At 53.6% G+C, this 24,679-nt stretch overlaps 1 protein-coding gene across 1 annotated transcript in view; it reads right to left on the bottom strand.

The window, feature by feature from the left end:
- RUNX3 (RUNX family transcription factor 3) overlaps window positions 1-24,453 on the bottom strand; it is a 60,000-nt gene extending 35,547 nt beyond the window's left edge. Inside the window, exon 1 of the mRNA XM_026012534.2 lies at window positions 23,959-24,453. Coding sequence (XP_025868319.2) covers window positions 23,959-24,016 — 58 coding nt within the window. The 5' untranslated portion in view covers window positions 24,017-24,453. The remainder of the gene's footprint in view (window positions 1-23,958) is intronic.
- Window positions 24,454-24,679: the final 226 nt, after the last annotated feature.

The following is a 24,679-nucleotide window of genomic DNA, read 5'->3' as shown; positions in this document are numbered from 1 at the left end:
ACCCCCTCCCACCACTTACCCTTGACTCTGGTCCAAGGTGCCTTCCTCTCCGTGGCGGGCCCTGCTCACCCCACCGCCCACCCAGTGGCTCCCCAGCCCAGCCAGTCCCATTAGGGATTTTCCACCTCCCCAAAAAGATCCTAATGACAGTCAGTCCTTGTGAAGCCCTAATTAATCTCAGAGGCTGATGGCTCGGAGGAGACCGGGGGCTTTGGCCTTACGCAGATGAAGATTACGGCTCCATTTCATGTGGTGGTAAAGGAACGCCTCAGACATTCCTGCCAGCAATAAAAGCCACATGGCTTTCCAGCGTCGCCCTTGGAAAAGAAAAAAAGCGCAGCCCTTTGCGGAAAGAAATCAACTATGTGCTGTATGCATGGCATGAGATAAAAACGGGGCATAACGAGGTGGAGAACAGTTGGTCTTTTATGCTGCTTCCAGTGGCCACCGAGTGGCAGGGCTCAGCAGTCGTGATCCCAGCTGCGGCCCTGGGGAGAGGCGGTGGCCACCTGAGCTGGGTTTGAGCTGCCCTAGCCTGTCCCATTGGCAGGGCTGGCTTCCCGGGCCCGTGACCCGTGCGGTTGTACAGCGTCCCGCTTGCAGAAGTGCCCCCTGCTCACTCTCATGCTCTGCCCTCACTGCCACAAAATTATCCTGACTTTTCGAACAAAGGGCCTGCATTTTCATTTTGCGCTGGGCACCCCCCCCCCCCCCAATTATGTAACTGGTCCTGCCCACAAGCCACCACATCAGCCAATTGCAACACCTCCCCTGGCCTGGGGAGGAGTGTTTTTCCGAGCACCTATTTTGCCCACATTATCTGAGATAGACTTCAAAACAATCCCGCGAATTGCACAGATGTGGAAGCTGGGGCTCAGAGAATCTTTCACGTGGCAAGGAAGCCTAGATTGAGAGTCAGGTCCCTCTTACTCCAAAGCAAATGGCTTAACCACTCCATATTCTGCAATATTTCATCTTCACATGGTCCATGGAGGTGGCAGTACAAGTGGTTAAGCTTTTTTTTTTTTTTTATTTTCATATAACAGAAGGAAAAACAGAGGCCAGAGAAGTGAGGGTGCTCACAGGCGTGCCCAGTGGCTAGTAGAACACTCAGTACCATGCTGTACGGTAGTGACAGGGGCCTGGATCCACCCAGAGGGCCAGGGCCGGGGGGCAGGGGGCGGTGCCCCGGTTTTATGGTTATTTCTTCCACTCGTAAATATAAATATATTAGCTCTCAGTGGGTCACTGCCTCGAGTCTGGCCTGGGATGTAGCAGGAGTCCCGGCTGCCCCTACTCGTTTATGCTCCAGTCCTTCCTCTGCCACCCTTACTGGTTGGGGAAACAGTTGCACCTTGTAACTTGATCAACTCAAAGGAGTCCCAGTCCTCAGTGAGTCCTAGAAAATTGGGGCTGAAAAGAGCCTAAAGACTGTCACGACCTATAACCTGGGTAAGGCCCAAGGCTCATGGACCTGGCTGCTGGCTCCAGAGGAGCCGTCCCCTTATTTCTTGATGGGTGACCCTGGATAAGTCCCTTCCCTATCTGGGCATCAGACACCTCATCAGGGAGATAAGTGCATTGGGCCACACTTGATCCTCAGGAGGATGGTCCATCATCAGTGTTCTAGAATTCCATGTTATTTTTTTAAAAGATTTTATTTATTTATGAGAGATACAGAGAGAGAGGCAGAGACACAGGCAGAGGGAGAAGTAGGCTCCATGCAGGGAGCCTGACGTGGGACTCGATCCCAGGTCTCCAGGATCACGCCCTGGACTGAAGGCGGCGCTAAACCGCTGAGCCACTCGGGCTGCCTTAGAATTCCACGTTAATATATGACAGTTCTGGGGCTACTGACATCCAGGAGAGATCAGAGACTTGCTCAGGGTCACACAGGAGGCTCCCTGGCAGCTGGATTTGACTCTGAGGTCCCTGCCTGCCAGCCCAGCTCTCCCCTACACAAGTCTTGGTTTTGTACCCCTGTTCTCACTCCCTAGTCCACCTTAGCCTGTCAGGTACCCTGGGTGTCCTGGTCTGGAAGCCACAGCTATGGGGGCTTCTGTTCTATTATTTATTCTGGACGTCTGTTTATTATTATTCTTTAAACAATATCTATGTTTTATAGCCTCTTCCTTTACTATATTTTACAATAAACATCCTAAAAGAAAGGCAAAAGGTAAAAAATAGAAAAAGCTCTGCTCACCCAAAGTTTCTCTAAAAAAGAAACGGACAAAAATGTCTACATTTGTATACAGTTGCAAAACTGCCCATGGTGTGTCAAAACTGAGGAGTGTTTATTCTCAGCCAGATCATGGTTTCAACCAGATTGTCCCATCTATCAGTTCAATCTCAGCCGAATGATCTGCTGGCCCTAGAAGCCATCCTCCTCATGGCAATACCCCAAATGGGGCATTTCTGGGTACCCAGACCCTGCTGAGCACGCTCCCTACTAAGCTACTTAAATCTTACCAGTAGTCCTCCAGATGCGTGTCAGTGGGCCTACTTTATGGGCGAGGAACTAGACTTCCCTGAGGAAGCCGCCTGGACCGAGCCAGGAAGCAGCAGAGCTGGGATTTGAATCAAGATCCGTTGACTCTGAAATTGTGCTTTGCTCACCCCAGGAGCTTCATCCCAGGGCCTTGGGCCCCTCAATTATAATAACTAAAGCTATCTATGCTTTGCGTGCATTATATCATTTAATTCTCACGGCCACCTTATGTGTTCGGCCCCCATCATCATCCCCATTATAACACTAGAACAACTGAGGCACAGGACGGTTAGTAACTCACTCCAGTTCACACTGAGGGTAAACATGGGAGCTGAACTTGGCACCCAGCACCTGGTGCTGCCTGGCCTGGATGCGTGGAAAGTAGACACCATGGAAGCAAGACAGAGCAGCAGCCTTGGGACCACAGGTGACCCCGAGAGACCAGAGGCCAGCAGGGCTGGATGGCTGGGGCTGGGGGGTGTGGCCTGGGAGATCAGCCTCCTGGTCTACCAGGCCCATGGCCCTTGGGGAGGTGCTGAGGATGTGGGCAGAGCCAAATAGAGACTTGCACAGGCTTATAAACCCCTACTGGCATGTCTAGGCCACAGGCTCAGACACTGGGCATTCTTTGTCATTTGCTGTTGGCCTGAGTTTGTCATTGGCAAGAATGTGGCATTTGTCACCTGTGTGTCTCTGGCTGCACCTGAGGGGGCTTCTACAAGGGGATTGTAGACAGTACAGAGATCTAGGGTCAGGGCTGGGCCCTCTTACTGCCCCATCTTCAGGCCGCAGTTAAATCAGGGATGGGCCTGATGATGTGAAACTCCTTTAGCTCACAGAGGCCTGGGCCCATCCCCAGGAGCGCAGGGGACGATGTTCCAGGTCCTATGCCCAGGGAGCCCTGTGCTCTATGGGGGGAGCTGGGATGGAAAGGAAGAGGAGGAATGAGCAGCAGACGGGGAGGAGGCATAGATTCGTTAGCTCAGCAAACACTCATTGAGCACCTACAGCCTATGTGCTAGTGGCTGTTTGGACAAGACCAGCATGGAGGTCCACGCAGCTCTGATTCCAGCAGGAAAGGCAGGAGATGAACAAGGAGGTAAACAAATAAACGCACCAATATTTGAGAGTGTCTTGGGATGTTGGAGAAAACAGACGAAGGCCAAGGTGCAGAAGATGACTGGGTTGGTGGGTAGGGCGAGGGGGTGGTCACCAGCACTTTAGAGCAGGTGCTTAGTGAAGGTCTGTCAGAGGAGGTGACATCTGAGCCGAGAGCTGGAGGCAGAGAGGGACCCAGACAGATGAAGGGAGAACTGGCTTCTCCTACCTGCTTTCTCCCTCCTCCTCCGTACTGGGCATGTCCACAGTTTTTAAAACATTTCCTGCCTCTGTCTCTTCTGCTTTGCTCACAATGGGCCCTGAAAACCAGGAGGGGTGAATTGAGGTAGCACCAGGTGCAGCTGAGGAAACTGAGGCTGGGGGGGAGGGGCTCATACGGCTTGATGCCCGAATGCCAGGAGCAGAGCCGGCCCCCGCCCTGGGCCTGGTGTTCCTCTGGCCGCCCCGTCGTCCAGCTTGTCCTTCCAACGCCCAGGTCTGGGCAGGCTGCAGCCAGGGGGAGTCAGGCAGTGGGCACCGTTTCTCAGGGGTCACGGGGCTGGAAACGTGGGCTGCTGGGCAGGGCCGGGGAGGGGCAGCAGCTCGGGGCTGGGCGGGGGGTTGGGGGGGAGTGGGGGGTCCAGAGCGGAAGGCGCCCAGCCCTGATTGGAACAAGGTGGCTGCACTGGGAGCCCAGCCTGGTTCATTGATCTTGCCCGGTGTTCCAGCCACCAGGCGGGGCCAGCGCCGGGCAGGCTGCCGGTTTTCCCAGGTGTGGGGACACCCTGGGGGAATGGCTTTTCATGTGGTCCTGGGGTAGGCATGCCACCCAGCACGTGGGGGAGGCCAGGGCGTTGGGGGCACGCTGGCCGTCGGGGCGGGGGTGGGGTGTCCTGGAGACTTGAAATCCCACAGCCGGCAAATGTCAGGCTCCTGGCGACAGGGTCACAGACTTGAGGCTCCAAGACTGACAACGTTAGAATCCTTGTCACTGGAGCTCATGTTAATTGGGTGCTCCCTGTGTGCTCGGCACAGTCACTGTCACCATCACCCTGCCCGCAGAGGTACGTTTTGCAGTCGTCCCCACCTCCAGTTGCCCAGACTGAGGCTCGGCAGGGGAAAGTAACCTGTCTGTGGCCACACAGTTATGAGGGCTTTGTCCTAGAATATACGATCCCTAGAATCAGAGGGCCTTAGGGTACGGGGATCACAGCTGGTCAACACCGGGAGGACCTTGAAGATCCTCGAGTCCAACTCCCTTATGTGGGGGAAACAGGTCTGGGGAGGGGACATGGCTTCCTGAGGTCACAGCATGGCCAGTGGCTGAGGTCAGGACTCACCACTCCCCTCAAGAGCTTGGCTGGTCCTCGAATGCAGGGTCGAGGCCACTTGGGCCCTTTGACCCTCAGTTAAGACCTCTTCTCTCCTGTTTTCAACCTTTCTGGTAGGTAACCAACAGTTTCCTGGTAGCCCACAGGAGGTTATTTTAAATAGTTACTCGAATCCCTCATATTGCAGGGAAACTTTCCTTCTAATCTTGTAGGACTTCTGGGAGGAAGTCTGCTCTCCGATGCAGGAGCAACTGTCAGCTTAGCAGAACAGATGGCATTAGGGACAGGGCTTGGGGAATTGAGGGCCAGGAGGTGGGTCATCAGTCAGCCCTTTGGGATTCTGCATGACCAGCACCCCTTCTATCTCCCCATCTTCATCCCCTTCCACTTGCCCCTCCAGCCACACTAGCTTCCTTGCTGGTCCTTAAATACCAATCGTACCCACACTGCAGGGCATTTGCACATACAGTTCCCTCTCCTCGGAGAGCAACTCACATTCTGTCTGCCTGGCTCCACTCACCACTTCATTCAGGTCCCTGCCACCCTGTGAAAGGCCTCCTAGGAGCCCCTGTAGGTCAATAACGGTCCTGCAAAATGTCCACATCCCAAGCCCCATAATCTATGAATATTCGACCTTACACGGTAAAGTGGACTTTGCAGATGCGATGAGGGTTAAGGACTTCGAGATGGGAGCTTACTCTGGGTTAGTAGGGTGGGCCTAGTTTTTCACAAGGGTCTTCGTGAAAGTGGAAGGAGGAGGCAGGAGACGATGGTCAGTGGATGATGTGATATGGAAAACTGGCAGAGGAAAGCGGGTGACCTTTGGAAGCCAAACAAGGCGAGGAGATGGGTTGTCCCACGGCCTCCAGAAAGAAACGCGGCCCTGCCTGCATCTGATCTTAGCCCAGTGAGATGCACACAGGACTTGTGACCCCCAGAACTGTAAGATAATACATGCGCATTGTGTTAAGCCATGAAATTTGTGGTAATTTGGTTTAGCAGCACGAGGGAATCAATATATCCCTGTTCCTTGATTTATACGTCTTCGGCACCTTCATCATTGCCTGATAAATTATGCCTCTACTTATGAACTGTCTCTTTTCCCCTGTGGAATGTCGACTTCAGGAGGGTAGGGTTTTTGTTTTTTTTTTACTTGATGCAGCACTCCCAGTTAGAGTTGCCAGATTTAGCAAATAAAAATACAGAGCATCCAGTTAAGTTGGAGTTCAGACTAACGACAGACAATTTTTTTTGGCATAAAGGTATCCCAAATATTGCAATTATTTATATGTCTGAAATTCAGATAATCTGGGTGTCCCCTATTTGGTCTGGCAACTCTATCCCCAGTGCCTAAAAACGTGGTTGGGTACATACGAGGGTCTCAATAAGCATCTGTCGAATGAATGAAATGCATAAAAGAATGAATTAATATTAATTTCTAGCTTAAGAATACTTTGGGTTTCCAGAATGCCTCCTGGGTAAAGTGTAAATAATAGCAAATAATCAAAGCAAAGTATGTTATGGCCCTGCCTACACACCTGGTGCTGCTCTGAGTACATTGCAGTTGTTGCCTTGCTGGGTTCTTGCAATGACCCGATGAGGTCATTAGCTCATTTTCCAGGAAACTGAGGCCCAGGAGGTTTTGCAGCTTGCTCAGAGTCCCATGACCATTGAGTGGCACAGCCAGGCTATACTCAAAGCCCTTGAAGAACCTGGCTCACAGAACATTCTAGTTTTATTTCCTGACACACTTCCCCACACACAGTAGATCCTCTCTAACAGCCCGTGATACCTTTGCAAGTGGTACCTGCCTCCATTCTGGGGCTCCAGAACTCCTCCTTGTGCTCTGAAGCCCTTGTCCTAATTTCCCCTCATCGTGAAGGGAGTGATGATCAGACATGATGCTCCTGGGAGGCCTCGGCCCCTCTCTCTTCACTATTCCTGTGGCCCCTCGTCTGAAGGCATCATAAAGACTTACCATCATGCCCTTTTCTCCCCCAGACTGTGATGTCCCTGAGGTCAGAGACAGATCACTTTCAGCTCTGGCTGTGAGGCTTGGAGCCTGGCTCTAGGGAGGTGTCTAGAAGCTTTTGAGAATGAATGGATGCATGGATACACGGATGCATGGATGGGTGGATGGATGAATGGGTGGATGGATACATAGATGGATGGATGAATGAGTGAATGAGTGAGTGAGGGAATGAATGGATGGATGAGTGAATGAATGAATATCCATCTTTTTCACACTGGGCCTCAGTTTTAAAGTCTATGAAAGGACAAGAGCAATTTCTAATCCCCCTGCCCCATCTCTTAAAAACACATTTTTTTTGATTATAAGAATAATACACATTCATTAAAGAAAAATTGGAAAATAATACAATTATGAAGAAGAAAATTAAAACCACCCATAATCCTGCCACCCAGAACAATTGTTAACATTTTGGTTTTTGGCCCTCTGGTACTCCTACTGTATGTACAGATTTAATTTTTTCTCACCTCCCCCCACCTCCTTCTTTTCTTTTCTAACATTGGAAACACATAATACATGCTGCTTTCAACCTGCTTTTGAAGCGCACCAACACGTTGTGTGCGTTTCCTGCCCTGCTTGTTGAATCCTCTCCCCATCGGCAGGGCATGTGTCTGTGCTGTCCGGCATGGGGTGGCACGAGAGGTGGGGGGAGTGTGAAGACACCCCCACTCCCCCAGCTGGACCACCGTAGTGTTCCCTCCTGGCCAGCCTTTTCGGGTGTTTCTGCATTTGTTATGAAGACACTGCTGGGAACACCCCGGTATCCACTGCTTAGCCCCATCCTAGCTTCCTCCCTGAGGACCAGTTCTGAGCCAGCCTGTTCCACTGGGCTGAAATACCCATTTATTCAGCCATTTGTCTACATTATGGTCTAAGGCTTATGGTTTCCATCCCAGATAATCAGTTCCAACCAGAATAGCCTCACAGATGACCACGATCTGAGGGTGCTTGTGACCTCGGGCGTGTGTAGACCTCATGCTTGTTAATAATTCGCTACCTGAGCTCACCATGTACCAGGCCTGTGCATCTCAGTGTGTCCTCACAATCACTCTTGAGGGCAGAGGATGGCTGTGTCTCCTCTTACAGATGAGGATCCTGAGGGTCTGAGAGCTAAGTGGCTTGGCTGAGGTCACAGAGCAGGGAAACAGGGCACCTGGGATCCGCCTGAGGTGAGCCTGACTGCCCCACCCGCCAGGAGCCACACTCATGTAGACCGCAGATTCTGCTCCAGGGAACTGTGGGCTTTGTAATCTGGGGATGTGAAGACCGTGCACCACTATTTCTGCTGCTTGCTCCCCGAGGGTGGCACAGTCCAGCATCACTGGGAAGCAAGCTGTGGCCTAAAAGCTGGTGGCCAGATCCTGTCCTATGTCCTGACTCCACTGTGCCTGGTCTCACTCCATCTGTAAGATGGGTGAGCAGAGACTCATATGACAGCCCCCTGGGCTTGAGGCTGCTTCAGCAGAGTGGTGGTGATGCTCAGTGCTGAGTCAAAGGGAGAAAGAACTGGTCAGATGGGCCACCTCACCAGACAGCCAAGCCTAGTCTTGGGAGTGGGGGGTGGTGTTGGAGTGAGCAGGTCTGAGTACTAGGCTGGGCTAGGGGGACCTGACAGGCCCAGATGGAGCCTGCCCCCCTAACCCCCCCCCCCCAGCCCTGGCAGATGGGAGGCTATTTTTTAACTGACCCCACAGGAAGAAGAGGCCAGAAATGAGTTCAGGGGGTTAACCCAGGTCCCTAGGGCCCCTTCCTATTTGCATCCTCTTTCCCCTACCACCCAGGGAGCTGTGTGGACTTCACCTGGAGCTCCCTGAAACCTTCCAGAGCTCCCAGAAGATCAGAGTGCTGGAGCTGGAAGATCCCCACATGGCCCTAGTGAGATGCATGGGAAGCTGAAGCGCCCAGAGCCAGCCCTCCTTGTTGCTACCTCTGCTGTGCACTTCCACAGAGCTGGGCCACCTCCTCCACTGCCACCTTCCTGGGGACCCTGGGCAGCACCTCTCTCTCACAGCTTCAGTTTCCCCACCTGTCAATTGATGGGTCCCCTGTTGGCATCTCTGAGGCCTCTCCTAGCCAGGAAACCTTGTTCCGGGCCAGAGCCTGTACCCTGTCCCATCGGTCCCAGGTTCCGTGAGGCCTCATCCCTCAAGCACCAGCCCAGGGGACTGGGGCCATTGGCAGGTGTCTGGGGACTCCCAGGAAGAGGAGGGACTTCCTGGCCAGAGAAGCAAGACCAGTCTGGGTAGGGGTGAAGCAGCTTCCCCCTGCGGCCTCCCTCAGACCACATTACCAGGTGTCCCTTGGTCCCCATGGGCAAGGGTTCCTGAAAAGTCGGGGTGTCTGTTGTAGTGGGTGTGGCCCCTCTTGTATGTCTGCCTGTGTGAGCATGTGCATGTTCCTGTGTGCACAGTGGGGGTAGGCGAGTGTGGGGTGGGGGTCATGGGCACACAGGCGTGGGTGCCTAAGGAGGAGGCAGGGCTTTGCTGAGCTGTGACAGGGGCCCCACCACACCCAGGCGTCTGACCAGGAACCCATACCGGTGCTGGTCTGACCTGAAGGCTGAATGCCTGTGGGGGAGGGGGAGGGGCCCAGGGCAGGGGTGCATGCCCTGGAGGGCACAGGGCCCAAATGCTCTTAGGGCCTCTGTAGGCTGGGACCCCAGGGAATATTTGCCAGAAGCTGACTCTGACTTGCCTCCATTCATTTATTGTCTTTAAAATAGCGCTGTTCACACACAGCATTGATTGGATCCCTCACGCAACACACCTCTACCCCCGTGATACAGCTGGTTTGACCCTTGAACAATGGTGAGGGGTGGGGGTGTTGACCCCTGTGCAGTACATAAAAATCTACATATAAATTTTGACTCCCCCGAAATTCAGTTACTATCCACCGGAAGCCTTACTGATAGCATAAACTGTCAATTGACTTTTTGTATGTCACGTGTATTCTATACAATAAAATAAGCTGGAGGAAAGAAAATGTTATCCAGAAAATCATAAGGAAGGGAAAATATTTTTACAGTGCTGTATTGTGTCTATGGGAGAAAAAAAATCCATATATAGGTGGATCCTCGAAGTTCCAACCTATGTTGTTCAAGGGTCAGCTATGACATGGCCACCCTGGAAACAATTAGGTAATATAGAAAAATACTCAAAAAACGTTGAAGCCTGAAATCTGAGAGCCAGAGGGAATACTTTGAGCATCTTTGAGGAGGTAGAGGTCTGCGGGCTTCTTAATATAGTATTAATTCTCACACGCTGAGCGTTTCACATGGGCTGCGAGCAGAGCTGAGCACTTGAAATACTGTCTTAGTAAATTCTCTGTCCTGTCATTCTCCCCATTGACCAGATGAAGAAACTGAGCAAGAGGGAGAGTAACTAGCCATAGGGTAGGGGAGTGAGCGGCGGAGCAAAGATGCCAGATCTGGCTGATTGGAAAGTGCAGGTCCTCTTAGGGTCCATGGTTCGGCTCCCTGAGCAGACTGTGTTTGCTCATTCATTCCTTCAGCTCTATTTCCTGAGCCCATCCTATGAGTTAGATCTAGGCCTAGCATGGGGGGCTCGGTTGTGAACAAGACAGACAATGCCCTAATCTGAACCTCTTAAATGGTCCCAAACCGAGCCCCAACCATGACCAGAGCTTGATCACAAGTTCAGGTGGTCACTGACTAAGCCAGAGTCCTGCCTCCCCCAAGTCAGTAGGGGCCCTATGAGCTTTTATCAGCCACCATGTGTCTAAATGCCCAGGTGAGGTGCCTGTATGACCAGCCCTCTGTCCACTATTCTGGGCCAAGGGCTCGGTGTTGTCCTGGGGCCTGACCCAACCAGGGAGGGCATAGAAGCCCAGGTCTCCTCTTGCCTTAGCTAGGAAGCAAGTCTCTGCTCAGGCTATGGGGCCACCTTGGGAGTCTGAGCTGGTGTGTACCTCTGAGCAGCCCCACGCGGCATTTCCCAACTCAGGTCAGCCACTGGAAGGGCTTGTGTGTCCCCAGGCCCTTGAACTGGGTCTTCTCTTCCTGATAAAGCCCAGGACGCCCCAGGAGACACTATCGTTCCTCCTCTCATGTGGACAAAAAGCAACGTGGTAGGTCTAGTCTGGGCTCCCTTGCCACGTGTGCTCTATTTTTGGGGGCCCCACATGTTCCCCCAATCCTCAGGCAGGGCCAGCTACCTATTCTATGGCATTCAGTGGAAAATGAAAATATAGGGCCCCTGTTGAAAAAGCAGGAAAAAAAACCAAAAAACCTCTTGGCTTTCTTCCATGATATCTCTGACTTGCCATGATGTCTGTATTTTCTATTTATTGTTGCAGTCCCTTGGACATGGGGACCCTCACAGACATCGGGTCCCCCCAAACCTTGATGTATATATGGGTCATGTGCACCTGCCCTCCCCATACCCACATCACTGCCCACAGGGTGGGCAGCACTGAGCCTAGGTGCCAAGTCCCCACATGCACCTCTGTCTCATCCAACTTCACTTACAAAGCACAAATCCAAAGATAAAATTATTAAGAACTTCAAGATGGCAGCTGCAGAGCATTAACCCAAGTGTGGGGTCCCCTTCTGATCTCGGAGCCCTATGTCCCCGTCTTGGGTTGGAGCCTGAGAAGCTGGCCCTGCTTGCGGGAGGGACCCAGCTCAGACATGAGGGTTAGCCACTCACCAGCAACAAAGCCCCTGCCTGCAGGGGTGCAGAGGAAGTGTGGGGTGTGTAGCACATCACATGTATTCAGGAACTGCCTTTTCTGCCCCAGGCTGTGCCTGTGGAAGGGCTGGGCAGAGCCTGGGTTTGAACCTGAGCTATACCGCGTATAAGCCACGTGAATTTAAACAAGTGCCTTCACTTCTCTAGGCCTCGCGGTCCTCCTCCACAAAACACAGACGAACACTCTGAGTCCATAGGGTTGTGAACGTTTGCAGGGACGTATGTAAAGTGTCGAGCCCTGTTCTGGCACAGTCAATTTCAGAGGTGACTCAGGGCAGAGGAATGTACCACCAGGCAAGCGTGGGGGTCTGTAAACAGGGGAAGAGGCCTGTCTGTGTGCCTGTGCCCCCACCCCACCCCGCATGGGGCACCTGAGAGGGGAATTCCAGGGGACTTCTGCAAGATGCCCAGGCCAGTAGGCTTGGACATGATGCTGGATCGAGTGATGCTGCACTGGGTGGGAGGGACCCCTAGGAGGGCTAGGGGCCCAGGGAGAGGAACCCAGAGGGAGAGGCCCCCACCAAAGTGCTCGTAATGCCATTATGGGAAGGATAACCCAAAGCCCGGCCAGATGAGAAAGAAGCCATTTGCTTGGGCCACGTGGGGACTGGGCTAGCCACGTGACTTGGGCCTGGCTTGTTGGAGAGCTTTCCAAGCTCAGCTTCGGCCATCTGTGGGGAGCCAGAGTCCAGGCTCCCTCTGGGCCTCAGTTCCCCATCTATGCACTGGTGGGAGCCAGGGCCACTGTACATCAAGTGCTTTCTGAGTGGACTCTGCAACTGGGCTTTACGAACCTCCCCTCTTTGGTCCTCGTATGACAACTGGCCCATTTCTCAGATGAGAAAACTGAAGCCCAGTTTTGACTCACCCAGCAAGAATGTGGCAGAGCTGGTTCTGATGGGCGGGGCTTGTGGAAGTGCCACCAGCCCTTCCCAGGAAGGGGACCAATGGAAACAAAGGAATGTTCCTCGATGGAGGAAACCTTGGTGAGCTCATAGCTATGGTGCTGTGGTGAGGTGCACTGGCTCTAGATGCCTGCGGGTGGAACCCCAGCTGGGTGAATCTGGGCAGGTGGTTTAACCTCTCTGGCCTTCAGTTACTTCATCTATAAAGCTGACTTAATTATAGCATTTATCTCATAGGGTTGTGAGGATTTAATGAACAGAGATATGTAAAGCATGTTGTGCCTGGTATCAGGAAGAGCTGTGTGTAAGTGTTTGCTGCTAATATTCTAACTATTTAGGAGTTGAGAATTGGTATAATTCCATTTTCTAGACAATTATGCATTTATTAATCCCAATTTTGTACTTTTCTTTTTTGCATTGAGGACCCAGCTAATTTCTCTTTCAAGTCTTAAACAATTTCCTCTGTCCTTGAAAAAATAATCCCTGCCCCCCCTCCCCCATGGGGCCTGTAGCCAGGGTAGATGCAAAATCTCCCTTGGAGCAGTTTACCCCAAAGTGGGCTCCTCAGCACACCAGACTGAGGAGGAGCCTGTGTTCATTAGCATATTAAAGGCTCTGAAAAGTCCTGCAAAATCCTCTGTTGAACATTGTTTGATACAGCCCTCCCCAGTCTTGTTTGGTCACAGAGCCCCTTTATTTCTGCTCAACACCTGACAACATCTGCTGAACACACGGTGGGAGATGCCCCCCTCATTTCCTGGTTTCTAGGAAATGGCAGGCAGAGCCGAGCGAGAACTGTGAGTAATGCCCCTCACAGAGACGCGTGGTTACACCCCTGCAGAAATCATCTGCACTAAAGCTCTTCCCTGATCCACTGGTCCCCTGTGCCCTCACCTTCACTGCCCGATTCAGTCCCCACAGCAGCCAGGGGAGGTCAGAAGCATCAATATCCCCATCTTACAGACGAGGAAATTGAGGCTCAGGGAGGTTAAGTGGCCAATAAGTGGCAGATCCCGGAGATAAGCCCACAGCTTCTGATTCTAAACCCCACGTTCTTTTTCTGAACATTGATAGGAAAAGTAAAAATAGATCTCATTCTGCCAGAATCAATCTTCCCCAGTGATTTGCTTTTAAAAATCTAAAGTGTTTCCCCCCCGTACATTGAATGTATTACAAACTTAAAAATCTTCAGTAGCTTTTTTCTGATGACAAAAGCAATCCATGCGAATGGAGTATAATAAGATTGTTCAAACATGTTGGGAAAAGAAAAAGTCCATAATCTCATTCCAAGAGATAAGCTGGGTTAGCAGTCGGGCATCCGCTCCTCTACATCTGCGTGGTCCAACAGGGTAGCGGCGGTCCCCACGGGGCTATTTAAACTAAAATGATTAAAATGAAATAAGATAGAAAATTCAGTCCCTCAGTTGTGCTACTTGTGAACTAGGCGAGCACATTCTCAGTTCGGCCTGTGCAGGCATTCATGCCGCAATGAGCGGCACACACATAGAACATTTCCAACATCAGAGAAAGTTCTGTTGGACAGAGCTACTCTAGACTCCTCCTAGACAGAGCCTGATGTACACGCATACTGATTATTAACATTCCTGATGAGGTTCCTGGATATGTGGCATGGGTCTGCATGGCCTCAACCCATGGAGGGAAGAGGCAAAAACCAGACACAGGGAAAAATAGTCTGGAAGGAAGTAGATCAAATGAGAGTGGTTTTCTTTGGGTGTTGACATCATAGTGGTTTTTTTTTTTTTAATTTCCTAGGAGATATACAACATAAGAGGCAGGTGGGGTGGGGATGTTGATGAATTCATGTTTTCCCTAATGCTCTTGCTGCTTTTAAAATCTTTAAGGTATGGGGGCACCTGGGTGGCTCAGTGGTTGAGTGTCTGCCTTTGGCTCAGGTCGTGATCCTGGGGTCCTGGGATCGAGTCCCACATCAGGCTCCCCTCAGGGAGCCTGCTTCTCCCTCTGCCTGTGTCTCTGCCTCTCTTTCTGTGTCTCTTATGACAAATATAATCTTTAAAAAAAAATAAAATCTTTAAGGTATGATCTTACCCTAGGCTTAATTTATTATTGTTATTTCTTATATTGTAGACTCATGAAGAGTGGAAGGCTGCACAAGTCCAAGGAATAAAAGACAAAAGAAGGAAAGGCAGACAGAGGTTTATTCTTAGGCCCAGGGCCCTCCCAGCCTAGGACTGTTGTAGGCGGGGCTGGCTTCTTGGGCCCATAAGCCATGCAGTCGCTCATCGAGCCTTGCTTAGGAGAACCCCACGCTGGGTTTAATGTTCTGTGATTGCCATCCTGAAATCCCTAATGAATTTTGCAAGGGGCCCTGTGTTTTCCTTTTGGGCTGTGCCCTGCAAATTGTGTCGCCAGCATGAGTGCTGGGATTCTCCCCCAGATGGGTCGCATTTTGACTGCTCTGAACCATGGCCCTTGTCCTCAGCAGACCACAGACATGCCCTTCCATGGAGCACTCACGTTACGTGCCTGAGAACAAGTATGATTTGGTCTCTCAGATGTGTGTCTAGAGAGTGACAAAAAATAGGGCTTATGAGTGGGTGCGGGAGGGCCCCTGTGGTCTCTGTTCACACACGTACATGGGCTCAAGGAGCACGTCAACACTGGCCTATTTCAGAGGCGGCCCAGTGCATCATGGGATGTCCTATCCCACATCACTGCCTAGCTTGGATCCTGCCTAGAGTCCTTGCACGCCAAATGCCATACCCGACCTTTGGGCCCAGCCTACTTCCCCTCTAGTCTCTTGTCCTACAACCTCTCCTCAAGACCCTAAGCACTCCCATCTCTAAGAAACCCTTTCTATGTGGTCCTTCTTCCATTCCTTAGCCTACACCATTAAGTCTGCCTGGACCACCAATGTTCCTTCCTTCCCAGACCTGCTCATCTCAGGCTCCACCCATACTGCGAAGTCTTCTAGAAGTATTTGAGAAGGACCTAGAGGTGCGTTGGCTGCATAGAAGAGGATATGAATCACTTTGCCTGGGGTGTCAAGGAGGGCTCCATGGAGATGGTGAGTCCAGGCCTTGAGGAAGAATAGACGCCTGCCAGGTAGAAGGAAGAGCTTTGTTGGGCTGGCTTTGACGTCAGACGGAATCTACATGCGTTTGAGCTTCACCAGCTACCAGCTACAGGTCCTTGGGTGAGTCCCGTCCCTTTCCTGGGCCTAGTTTTCCCATTTATAATAACACCCCTACCACATGGATTATTGTAGAGATGAAGTGAAATGAGACACCCTTGCAAAGGAACCGCCACAGCGCCTGGCACACAGTAAGTCATCAACAAATGTGGCTCCCGTATCCCTTCCTCATTGCCTTCTCCTCCTAAATACTACTTTCAGCAGGCCATCGCTGAGTCTGTTCATTTACTCATTTCTGCAACAGAGGTGGGGATAGCTTTGATGAAGATTTAATGGTGTCATGGGAGCATTTACGGAAATCCTAGGGGGCTGACATTGATAGGAAGGGCATAGGCCAGAGGGGTGCTGGCCTATCTCACTGGGGCATTTTGCAGAGGCGAACTCTTTGCCCTCATCACTGGGACACTGGGTGCAGGAGGATGGGTATCTTTGCCTCTTATTGGCTCCTATATCCTCAGTTCCTAGAACAGTGTGTGACATGCATGCAATCGATACTCAGTAAATGTCCGTTGGGAGATCAACACCACCAACTGGTCCACATCCCATCCCAAGTCCTGGGCATTCCGGGAAAACTGCAGATTGGGACCACAACAAAGGCCACAAGCATTTCCTGAGCACCTGCTGTATGCACAGCTCTGCTCAGCCCAGGGCAGACCCTTCCTCTATACCCTATAGAGGTAGGACCCTGGAGTAAGATGACAGACACTGTGATTTTCGAGAGGAAGAGAAGGGGGGTGGCCAGTGAGGCCTCGGCTAGCAGGAAGCCCAGGTCAGTGTTTAAAGGTTTAGAAAACAGGCAATCACCAAATGATTAGTGACAAAGCCTCCCTGCCATAATTGTGCCATGTAGCATTAACTATGACATTTTAGTGGTTTACTTCCAGTCTTTTTTTCTAAAAGCTGCCTGGTTCTCAGAGGTGGCTTCCTTTCCTCTTTGGAAGGAATTTGGCTGCTCTATAGGAGGAAACAGGCTCTCCCTGGGGCCCCCTACTGCCCCTAACGTGGGGCTCCTCTCTTGAATTTCCTGGACCTGACACAGCTTCCTAAGATATGAGGGTGTGCAGAACCATGGGAGGGGCTTTGGAGGCCTCCCCTCCATGGGCAGGGACAGGACTCAGGTCCACTGAGGGAAATCCTCAGGGTGGCGGGGCCTTCCTGGGGCTGTGGGATATTGGTGCTGAGCCACAGAGCACCCAAGCAAATTGAGTTTCAGGCCACCAAAATGGACCTTTCTTCTCCCCACCCCCTAACATTTCACCCTGTTTTCCATTTGCATTCCCTTAATACTCTCCACTCGCTCTGCACCTGCCACCTCTCTCCTCTAAGCAAAAGTGAGTACCTGGCTGGCTCAGGCAGTGGAGCATAACACTCTTGATGTCTGGGTTGTGAGTTCGAGCCCCACATTGGGTGCAGAGACTTTCTAAATAAATAAAAACATAAAAAATAAAGCACAATAAACAAAGGTGAGCAGACCAGGTGGACTCACTGCTGCTAAAGTATGGTGACTATAGGGACCCAGATGGGCACCCCGGGCTGAGTGCCCAAGGTGGAATTTTAGTCACCAGGTCACACAGTGAAGGATGTTTTGAGGGGGACCGACTTTGGTCACCCTGCAAATTGTAAGTTATGGGCATCCACCCTTTCCGCCCACACGTAAGTCTGAACCTTTTGCCAAAAACACTTCCCAGACGCAAAAGAAAACCCCAAAGAGGAACCTAAAACTTCACGCTGGGGTGCGATTGGACGGGAGTGCTCAGGCTCCCACCAAGCAAGCGTTTCAAAGAATGAGCCAGACGGCAAAGGGGGAAGTGAGGAGGCCCCTTGGAAACCTCCCAGGCTGGTCAGTCCTGGTTCATTCAATCACTTGCCCATTCATCCTCCCTTTCCTCCACCCATTTAGCAAGAAACGCTGGGTGGTCCTTCTCCACAAGTGGGGGGTGAGTGAGGGTGGAGCAGGGCACTCCCAAGGCCTGGAGGGGACAGGGGAAGGACCCAGAGAGGCACCCCAGGGGGGCAGCCAGGAAGCTGAGCCTTGAGAGGAGACAAGCAGCTGTCTCACTTTCCCTATTCTGCTTAGAGTCAGACAGGCTCTCGCCGAGGATGGATAGGGGTGGGGAGTGGGGGATTGAAGAGCAATAATTTCTAGCATTTATGGACGGCTTGATTCTGCACCAGACCCCGCGTTAAGCACATAACATATGTTCTCATTGAATCCACCCAGCAAGCTTTGAATTGGCTACTGCTTGCTCTCCCCATTTTAAAGATGAGGAAACTGAGCTTAGAGGGGTGAAGCACTTCATCTAAGGCCACACAGCGAGGAAGTGGCACTGCCTGGCTGCGGCCTGGGCTGGTCACCACATGTCATGTTGCCCTGTCCTGAAAGAATGTCCCCTTCCCACCACCTTCCCAGAGAGCCCTTGACAAGGGGCCTCATAGTCCCTCTATGGTCTCCTCCTCCTTACCCCTCTCCAGCACTGAGAAAACCAGACGTCAGAACATCTACCGTGGAGGCGCAGCGAGTGGCCAAGCCCAGCCGGAGACAGACTCTAAGTGAGCCCTGCTGCCCACCAGCCGCACGCAGGGCTCCAGGGCCCGTCCCATTCACTCTGTGGAAGCCCCCCTGGAGGTCAGTGCTCCCAGCCCCAGCCCCAGCCCACAGAGGAGGAACCTGGGCTCAGAGAGGTGCGTTAACGTGTTCCCTACAGAACAGCTCACACCTGGTCAGTCGGACTCCTCAGCTACGTGCCAGGCGGAAGGTTTGTCACTGGGTGGACAAGAAAACTTGGCTTCTTGCTGCTGAATCCGACCTTCCACAAGACCAGACGCCCCTTTGGACCTCAGTTCCCCCATCTATAAAATGAGGACGTGGCACTCTCTGTCTGCCAGCTCCAAAATCTGCCTGCACTGGCTCCTGTTTCTGGCTCTTGTGACTTCTCCGGGTACCAATGGGGCTCGCTCCCACCCCGGGCCTCCTATACCCAGCGTCCTCCCTCGCACAGGGTGGGCTGGGGGCTGCTCTGGGGTGGTGCTCAAGGCCAATGTCAGAGGGCCTGAGTTCTGCTGGGGGCTAAAGCTATTCCTCCCTCCCTCCCTCTTGCCTTCCCCTTACTTCCACCAAGGAGGGCAGGATGCTGGGCACCAAGGCTGACCCTGGGGCTGAGAGCTTGGAGGAGGCCAGGGCTCCTTGGTGGTTGCAGGTGGTCCCAGGCGAGACTCCTGGCAGAGGGGGTGTTTGAGCTCAGTTTCGAAGATGGGGTGAGACTCCCCAGTACCCGGGGGCGGGGCACACTCTGAAAGGTAGATTGAGGAGAGGGCCTGCAGACGAGGCATCTCCGGGAGATGGAGACGGGCATAGGGACTCATGTATCAGCTGCTGCCCTGCTCCAGCGCCCAGGCAAACTCTGAGCCCAGGCCTCAGTTTCCCCACCTATTGAGTAGTCTGAGCTGGCTCAGGGGCCAGGTTGGGGTCAGAGTTTGCTGCTCTCTTCTGCCTCTCAGAGCCTTCTGGAAGGTCAGGTTTTCAGGGCCTGTTGTCCAGGGGCATCCTTCCCCCTGCTCCCCTCCTCTCCATACACTCCCCCCACTCCCTCAGGTAACCAAGCAAGCCTCAGCTTTGATGCGGCCACTTCAAGCCTCAAGGCCCAGGCGTCAATGGGCCCTCTATGTGACCGGTGGGGCCGCTGGGGGCCGCCCGCTGCCGTAGTGGGCGTGGGTAAGGCCTGGACACACAGTCCCACTGTGTGGGGCCGGCTCATGCCAGCCCAGACCCTGCGGCCGGTGGGGGGCTCCCAGGAATGTCTCCCTGGGGGGCACTTTGGACAGCCAGGGTGGTCTGGGGAGACGGGTGTGTGCAGGGCGGCCTCAGGAGCCACCGTCAAAGGGGCCTAGCAGACGTGGCGCCAGGTAAGCACCCTAGTGGGCGCGGGATGGCTGGCGGTCCGTCTGGCTACCCTGTTCATCTCCCAGGCTTGGGGGGGCAGGTGGGGGCGGCTGCCATGGGCGCAGCACTCAGGGTGACCAACTGTCCTGCGGTGCCTGGGGTTTGGGGCTTTCAGTGCAAAAACCAGGAGAATCCCCTGTTGTTGGCTCCTGCCCAGAGCTTAGGAAAGGACGGCGACTGACCTCCCTGGTCTGGGCAGCTTCCTCCCTGTCCGGTGACCTCTGAGTCAGACCATCCGGGCTAGGTCTGCCCGGCGCCATTTTGTCCGCCCCCTGCCTCCACATGGGCCTGCCTCCTGCCCGAGAGGCCATTTTCCGTTTCTCCCAGGCGTCTTCAGGGGAGGAGCTACCCTCCGACTACCCAACCATTGCTAAGAGAATCGTGGCCAGACTGGAGGCCCGACAGACTGGAGGCCCGACAGACAGGTTGTCCGTCCACTTCAGCACTTCCGCTCGCTCTGGCCATTGGGTGGGTGGGTGGGTGGGGGTGCCCAGGGTCATCTCATTCCTGTCTCCACCTTTGGCCCAGGCTGTTCTCCCTCCTGGGATGTCTTCTCCCCCTTTGTTGTTTCTTCACCCAGCAAGACCCAGCCTGAGTGCCACTTCTCCGGGAGAATTGTGCTTCCTTCCCCCGGGGGTGGGCTAGACCCCTCGTCCCCCCCACCCCCTTAAAACATTGATCACACCCCAGTACAATTTCCAGTTTACTTATCTCTTTCCACACCTTGACCTTGAGCTCTTCAAGGGCCGAGAGCCTGACCCAGTCTCTCTCTTGTATCCGAGATCCCAGCCAAGACCAGGCTCGTGGAACTTCTAAGAATGAGGACATTTATGGGGCGTGGACTCTGTGCCGGGCTCCCTGCTCGTTTCATTCTCTCCAGAGCCCCGTGAGTTTGGTGGAATCATCATCCCCGCTTTACTGATGAGAAAATGGGCACAGAGAAGCGAAAGGACTTGCCTGAGGCTACAGAGGGCCAACTTCCGATTCCAGAGCCCCAGCTTGAATCTCCACCTCTACTCCTTGACAAGCGTTTGTGGAATTACTGGATGAATGGAAACCTTTGCCTCCCCAGGGTCTCCTAAATCCCGCATGTTACAGTTCAGGCCCATTTCCTCAGTCTCTTCCCCAGAAGGGAACGCTTCCTCAGTGTCCCCAAGGGGAGTGCTTTTGCCTACGTGGGTAGGTCAAGGGATGTGCTGCGAGGGGGGTGCCCCAGAGAAGGGCCTCACGGGCAGTTTAGGACAAGGGTGCTGGCCTTCCATGGAGCTGCGGATGGGCCCTTGGGCGTCCTCAAGGCCGTTGCCTGTGCTCGCCAGATGGGGAGACCGAGGCCCAAAGAGAGGAAGAGCCTTGCCCATGGTCCTGCCGTATGTCTGAGTCAGAGCCATGAGGCCTCAGAGTCTCCATTTGTCAAAGAGAGGAATAAATACCCTTTGTCCGGGGGCTGGTCCTGGCAGAGGAGGAGGAGGAGGAAGAGGAGGAGGAGGAGGAAGAAGAAAAATGGAGAATTGCTGGGGGCCCAGGGGGGTCCCTTTTGTCCTCTTTCCTCCTCACCCTCTACTTCACGGTGGGAATGGAATGGCTCTCCACCCTCTGCCCAGACCTCTTCTCCAGAGTGAACTGAGGTGCGTTTTGGATTTGGGAATCCCTGTGCTTGAAAGCTCCAGGGGTGGGGGTGGCAACATCCTGAGCTCCCCTGCAGAGGGACTGGGGCAGTCGGCCTGGAGTTCCCACTTGCACTGAATTCAGGACATCTGTGGCCTGGGGTGGGAACACATGACATTGTTCCCACAAGTCGCAGGTGTTCTTCGGTGTCGTTAGGGCTGTCACAGAGTATCTGGAAAAGCCATTTACGCTCCTCACCACTGTGTGGTGGCCGATACCGAGCACCCAAGGTCTCTGCGCTCCGTATGTCACGACAGAGGCACGTGGCCACAACCTCACCGCTTGCTTTTTTTTTTATAGTTGGATTCCCGCATTGCCATAGATTTGGTTGCCTGCATCGGCCTCTGGATTTGGGTTTATGCATCTGAATGTGATTCTGAAAAGAAGTCTAGGGACTTCCTGAGGCTCTAGAAAGATCTGTGGTTCAGAACAGGTTAAAAACCCCGCGTGGGGCAGTGGGGATCCCAGTATTTTATCCAACCCAGAGGCTGGACCTCTTTGGGGATAGAATCGGCAGCTGCGGCCCTGCAAATCTCGGGGGACAGGTTTGGGAGACAGATCCCCCAAAGCAAGTTTGCTGCGAGCAGACACGGTGGACAGAGCGGGGCCGGAGAGAAGGGGTCAGTCAGACAGGGTGTGGACAGACGCCTCAGCCCCCGGACCTGGAGCCATCCCCGAGGACCCTGGCTCACAAAGCATATCTGTGTCCCTATTGGCCAGGAATCAGCCTCCTGGGCACACACTGAGCCCAAAGCCACCCGCTCTCCTCTCGCTCCCCCTGTTGCTCTGTCTGCCATCTCTCCGGCCCTGTGGCCTCAGGAACCCATCTTAGGTGGCAGCTCCTTAGGCCCGTCTCCCCAAATTCCTTTGTTTTAAACACTACATTTCCCCATCTTGCTCACGGAGGGAGAAATACAGATTACAAAGACCCAGCAAATGGTTTTTATAAACTCTTATTTTCTTGCCACAGACTGCCTTTAATTAGCTCCGGGGACTACAAAGGGAATAGAGTTATAATAGGAGCAGCTTGAAGGAAGGAGCCACGGCTGTCAGCTCCCAGACCCGAGGCTGCTGCCTGTCACCAGCCACAACCAGGTTTGGCGGGAGTGCATCCGCCTCGGGGACGGCAGCCCCCCTTCCTCCCCCACTCAGTTCCCATCTGCCCCCAGACAGCCTGCCTCAGCTTCCCTCCAGGGAGGAGGAAGGCGCCCCACCTCAGAGAAGCCCTCGCAGAAACCTTTAAACAACAAGCGCCTAAACGTGCTCCGGTCCCTGCCCAGAGCTGGCCGCCCAAGGACTGGCTCGGAGTCACTCGGTTGGTCAGCAGTGGGACTGGCCGATGGACAGAAAGGCAGACAATCGGACCAACTTCTGTGTCTCAGCTGCGCACTTCAGCTGAGACAAGGCGACACCAGCCCCCTAACCCTTGGGGTTTTAGATCCCATCCGGCCCCTCTATTCTGGAAGAGACCCTGTCTCCGTGTATAACGCAGTGGCACTGCCCTCATACACAGCCCATCCCCAGCCTCAGACAACCCGAATGTCACAGCCTGGGGGGCCTCCGTTTGGAGCACAGAGAGGTGACATTACTTGCCTAAGGTGGCTGGCAAGGTAGCCACTGACCTGGGACTCAAGCTCAGGGCCTCCTGACTCCCAATTTCAGGTGCCACAGCCCCATCTGGACTCCTGCTGGTGAGCAGAGTGGGTGCAGGGGTTGGGGGGGGAAGGAAGGCAGCAGGGGGTTGTCTGAGGCCAGGGCGCATCAGCCCTAAAAGCCAGGCAGAGGCAGGAAAATTCTCCCCCTGGGTTCCAGCCTCCATCAGAGGTTCCAAGTGGGGGATCCTGGAACCCTATCCTTGTTGAGGGATGTAGCCCAAACATCTGGGTCACTCTAGGCCATGAATAGAGGCAAAAGCCACGCAGAAACACTTTCTTCCCCCCACCCAAAACCTGTGGCCAAGTCTGTAAACCTTCTGCAGGCCTGCTCCCCCCACCCCCGATGCTTACCCAGTTTCAGAGCACCCCAGAGCTATGCAAGTTGTCGACAAAAGCCTGTAGCCACCTTCTCCTCCCTCTGCCTCCCTCAGCCCAGGAGGACTTTGGAAAGTCTGGGAGAAGTCCTCAGAAAGATCTGCAGATCCGTGGCTCTTGACAGAAGCTGGCCTGGCTCTGGGAGAACTGAGCATGTCCCAGAGCCCCCGTCTGCCTGAGCTCAGGTGGAGGGTCTGAGCTCTCCGGGTGGGCCAGGGGCTGGGGCTGCAGGGCCCGAGGGCCCCGTCAGTTAGGCAGGAAGCCTCAGGTCACAGGAAGACTCTCCATGTCCTCTCCACCCCAGGAGCCTTCCAGGTCGGCCTCTGAGGTCTTAGGGCATCCATTCCCCCCCCAACCACTTACTGTCTCCACCACCTGAGGGTAAAAGTCCCACAAAAGTCCACCCCAGGAGACCACGGAGGCCACCAACCCCTCTTCCCACCTCAAGCTTTCAGGAGTCAGCAGATTTAGGTAGGCAGGCCACGCACTTGAAGGCAGCCAGGGTGGTCGGTGGAGGGACGCGGTCCGGGGCCTGGCCACAGCTCCCCACCCAAAAGGATCAGCCCAGGGCCCTGGGCAGTCATTACTCACCGCGGATGAAGGTTGGCGAGTAGGTCGGGAAGGAATCGAAGATGCTGTTCGATGCCATGCCCCTCTCTGAGGAAGGCGAGAAATCAGACCTTCAGGGGGTTGGCTTGGGATTGACTTGGTTGGCTGTTGTTTTATTTTTTCCTAGCTACTTTTGAAAATAAAAGTGGGGGGTGGGTAGTGGTGTCGCTTTTTGTTTTTTTGTTTTGTCTCTTTTTTTTTCCCCTATTGCTACGAAAAAGAAAAAAGGAAAGAACGCGAGAGTGTGTGTGTGTGAGCGAGAGAGAGAAAAAAAAAATCCCCAAGGAAAGTAAGTTTCTGTTTGTACCCAAGAATTTGGATTCCCAGTCCCACAGGAATGTCTAGCCACAAATTTTCAACAGAAGCGTATGCAGAGTGTATCATTAGATGGCGGGAAGGGGCCTTCAGCAGCCAGGGCGGAGGAGCTCGCAGGGCAGCGAGAGCAGAGCCAGGCCCAACATCAGCGCCACGGGGAATGAATGAATGAGCCTCACCCCCAACAGAGCCCGGGCTCCAGTGGGTGCGAGGGCGGCCCGGGGGTGGGGAGGACCAAGAGCCAACCAGCTCCCGCGCAGGGCCCTGAAGGCGGCTGAGGGCCTGGCCTTGTGGTTCTGTGGTTGAGGGACCAGGCCTTCACAGTGTCAACCCAACCTCAGCTCACAGGATGCAAGAAGGCAGCTCGCGGCCTTGGCCCATTGGCTGG

The sequence above is a fragment of the Vulpes vulpes genome, chromosome 2, assembly GCF_048418805.1.
Source record: "Vulpes vulpes isolate BD-2025 chromosome 2, VulVul3, whole genome shotgun sequence".
Lineage (NCBI taxonomy): Eukaryota > Metazoa > Chordata > Mammalia > Carnivora > Canidae > Vulpes > Vulpes vulpes.
This window is presented reverse-complemented; position numbering and strand designations above follow the sequence as displayed.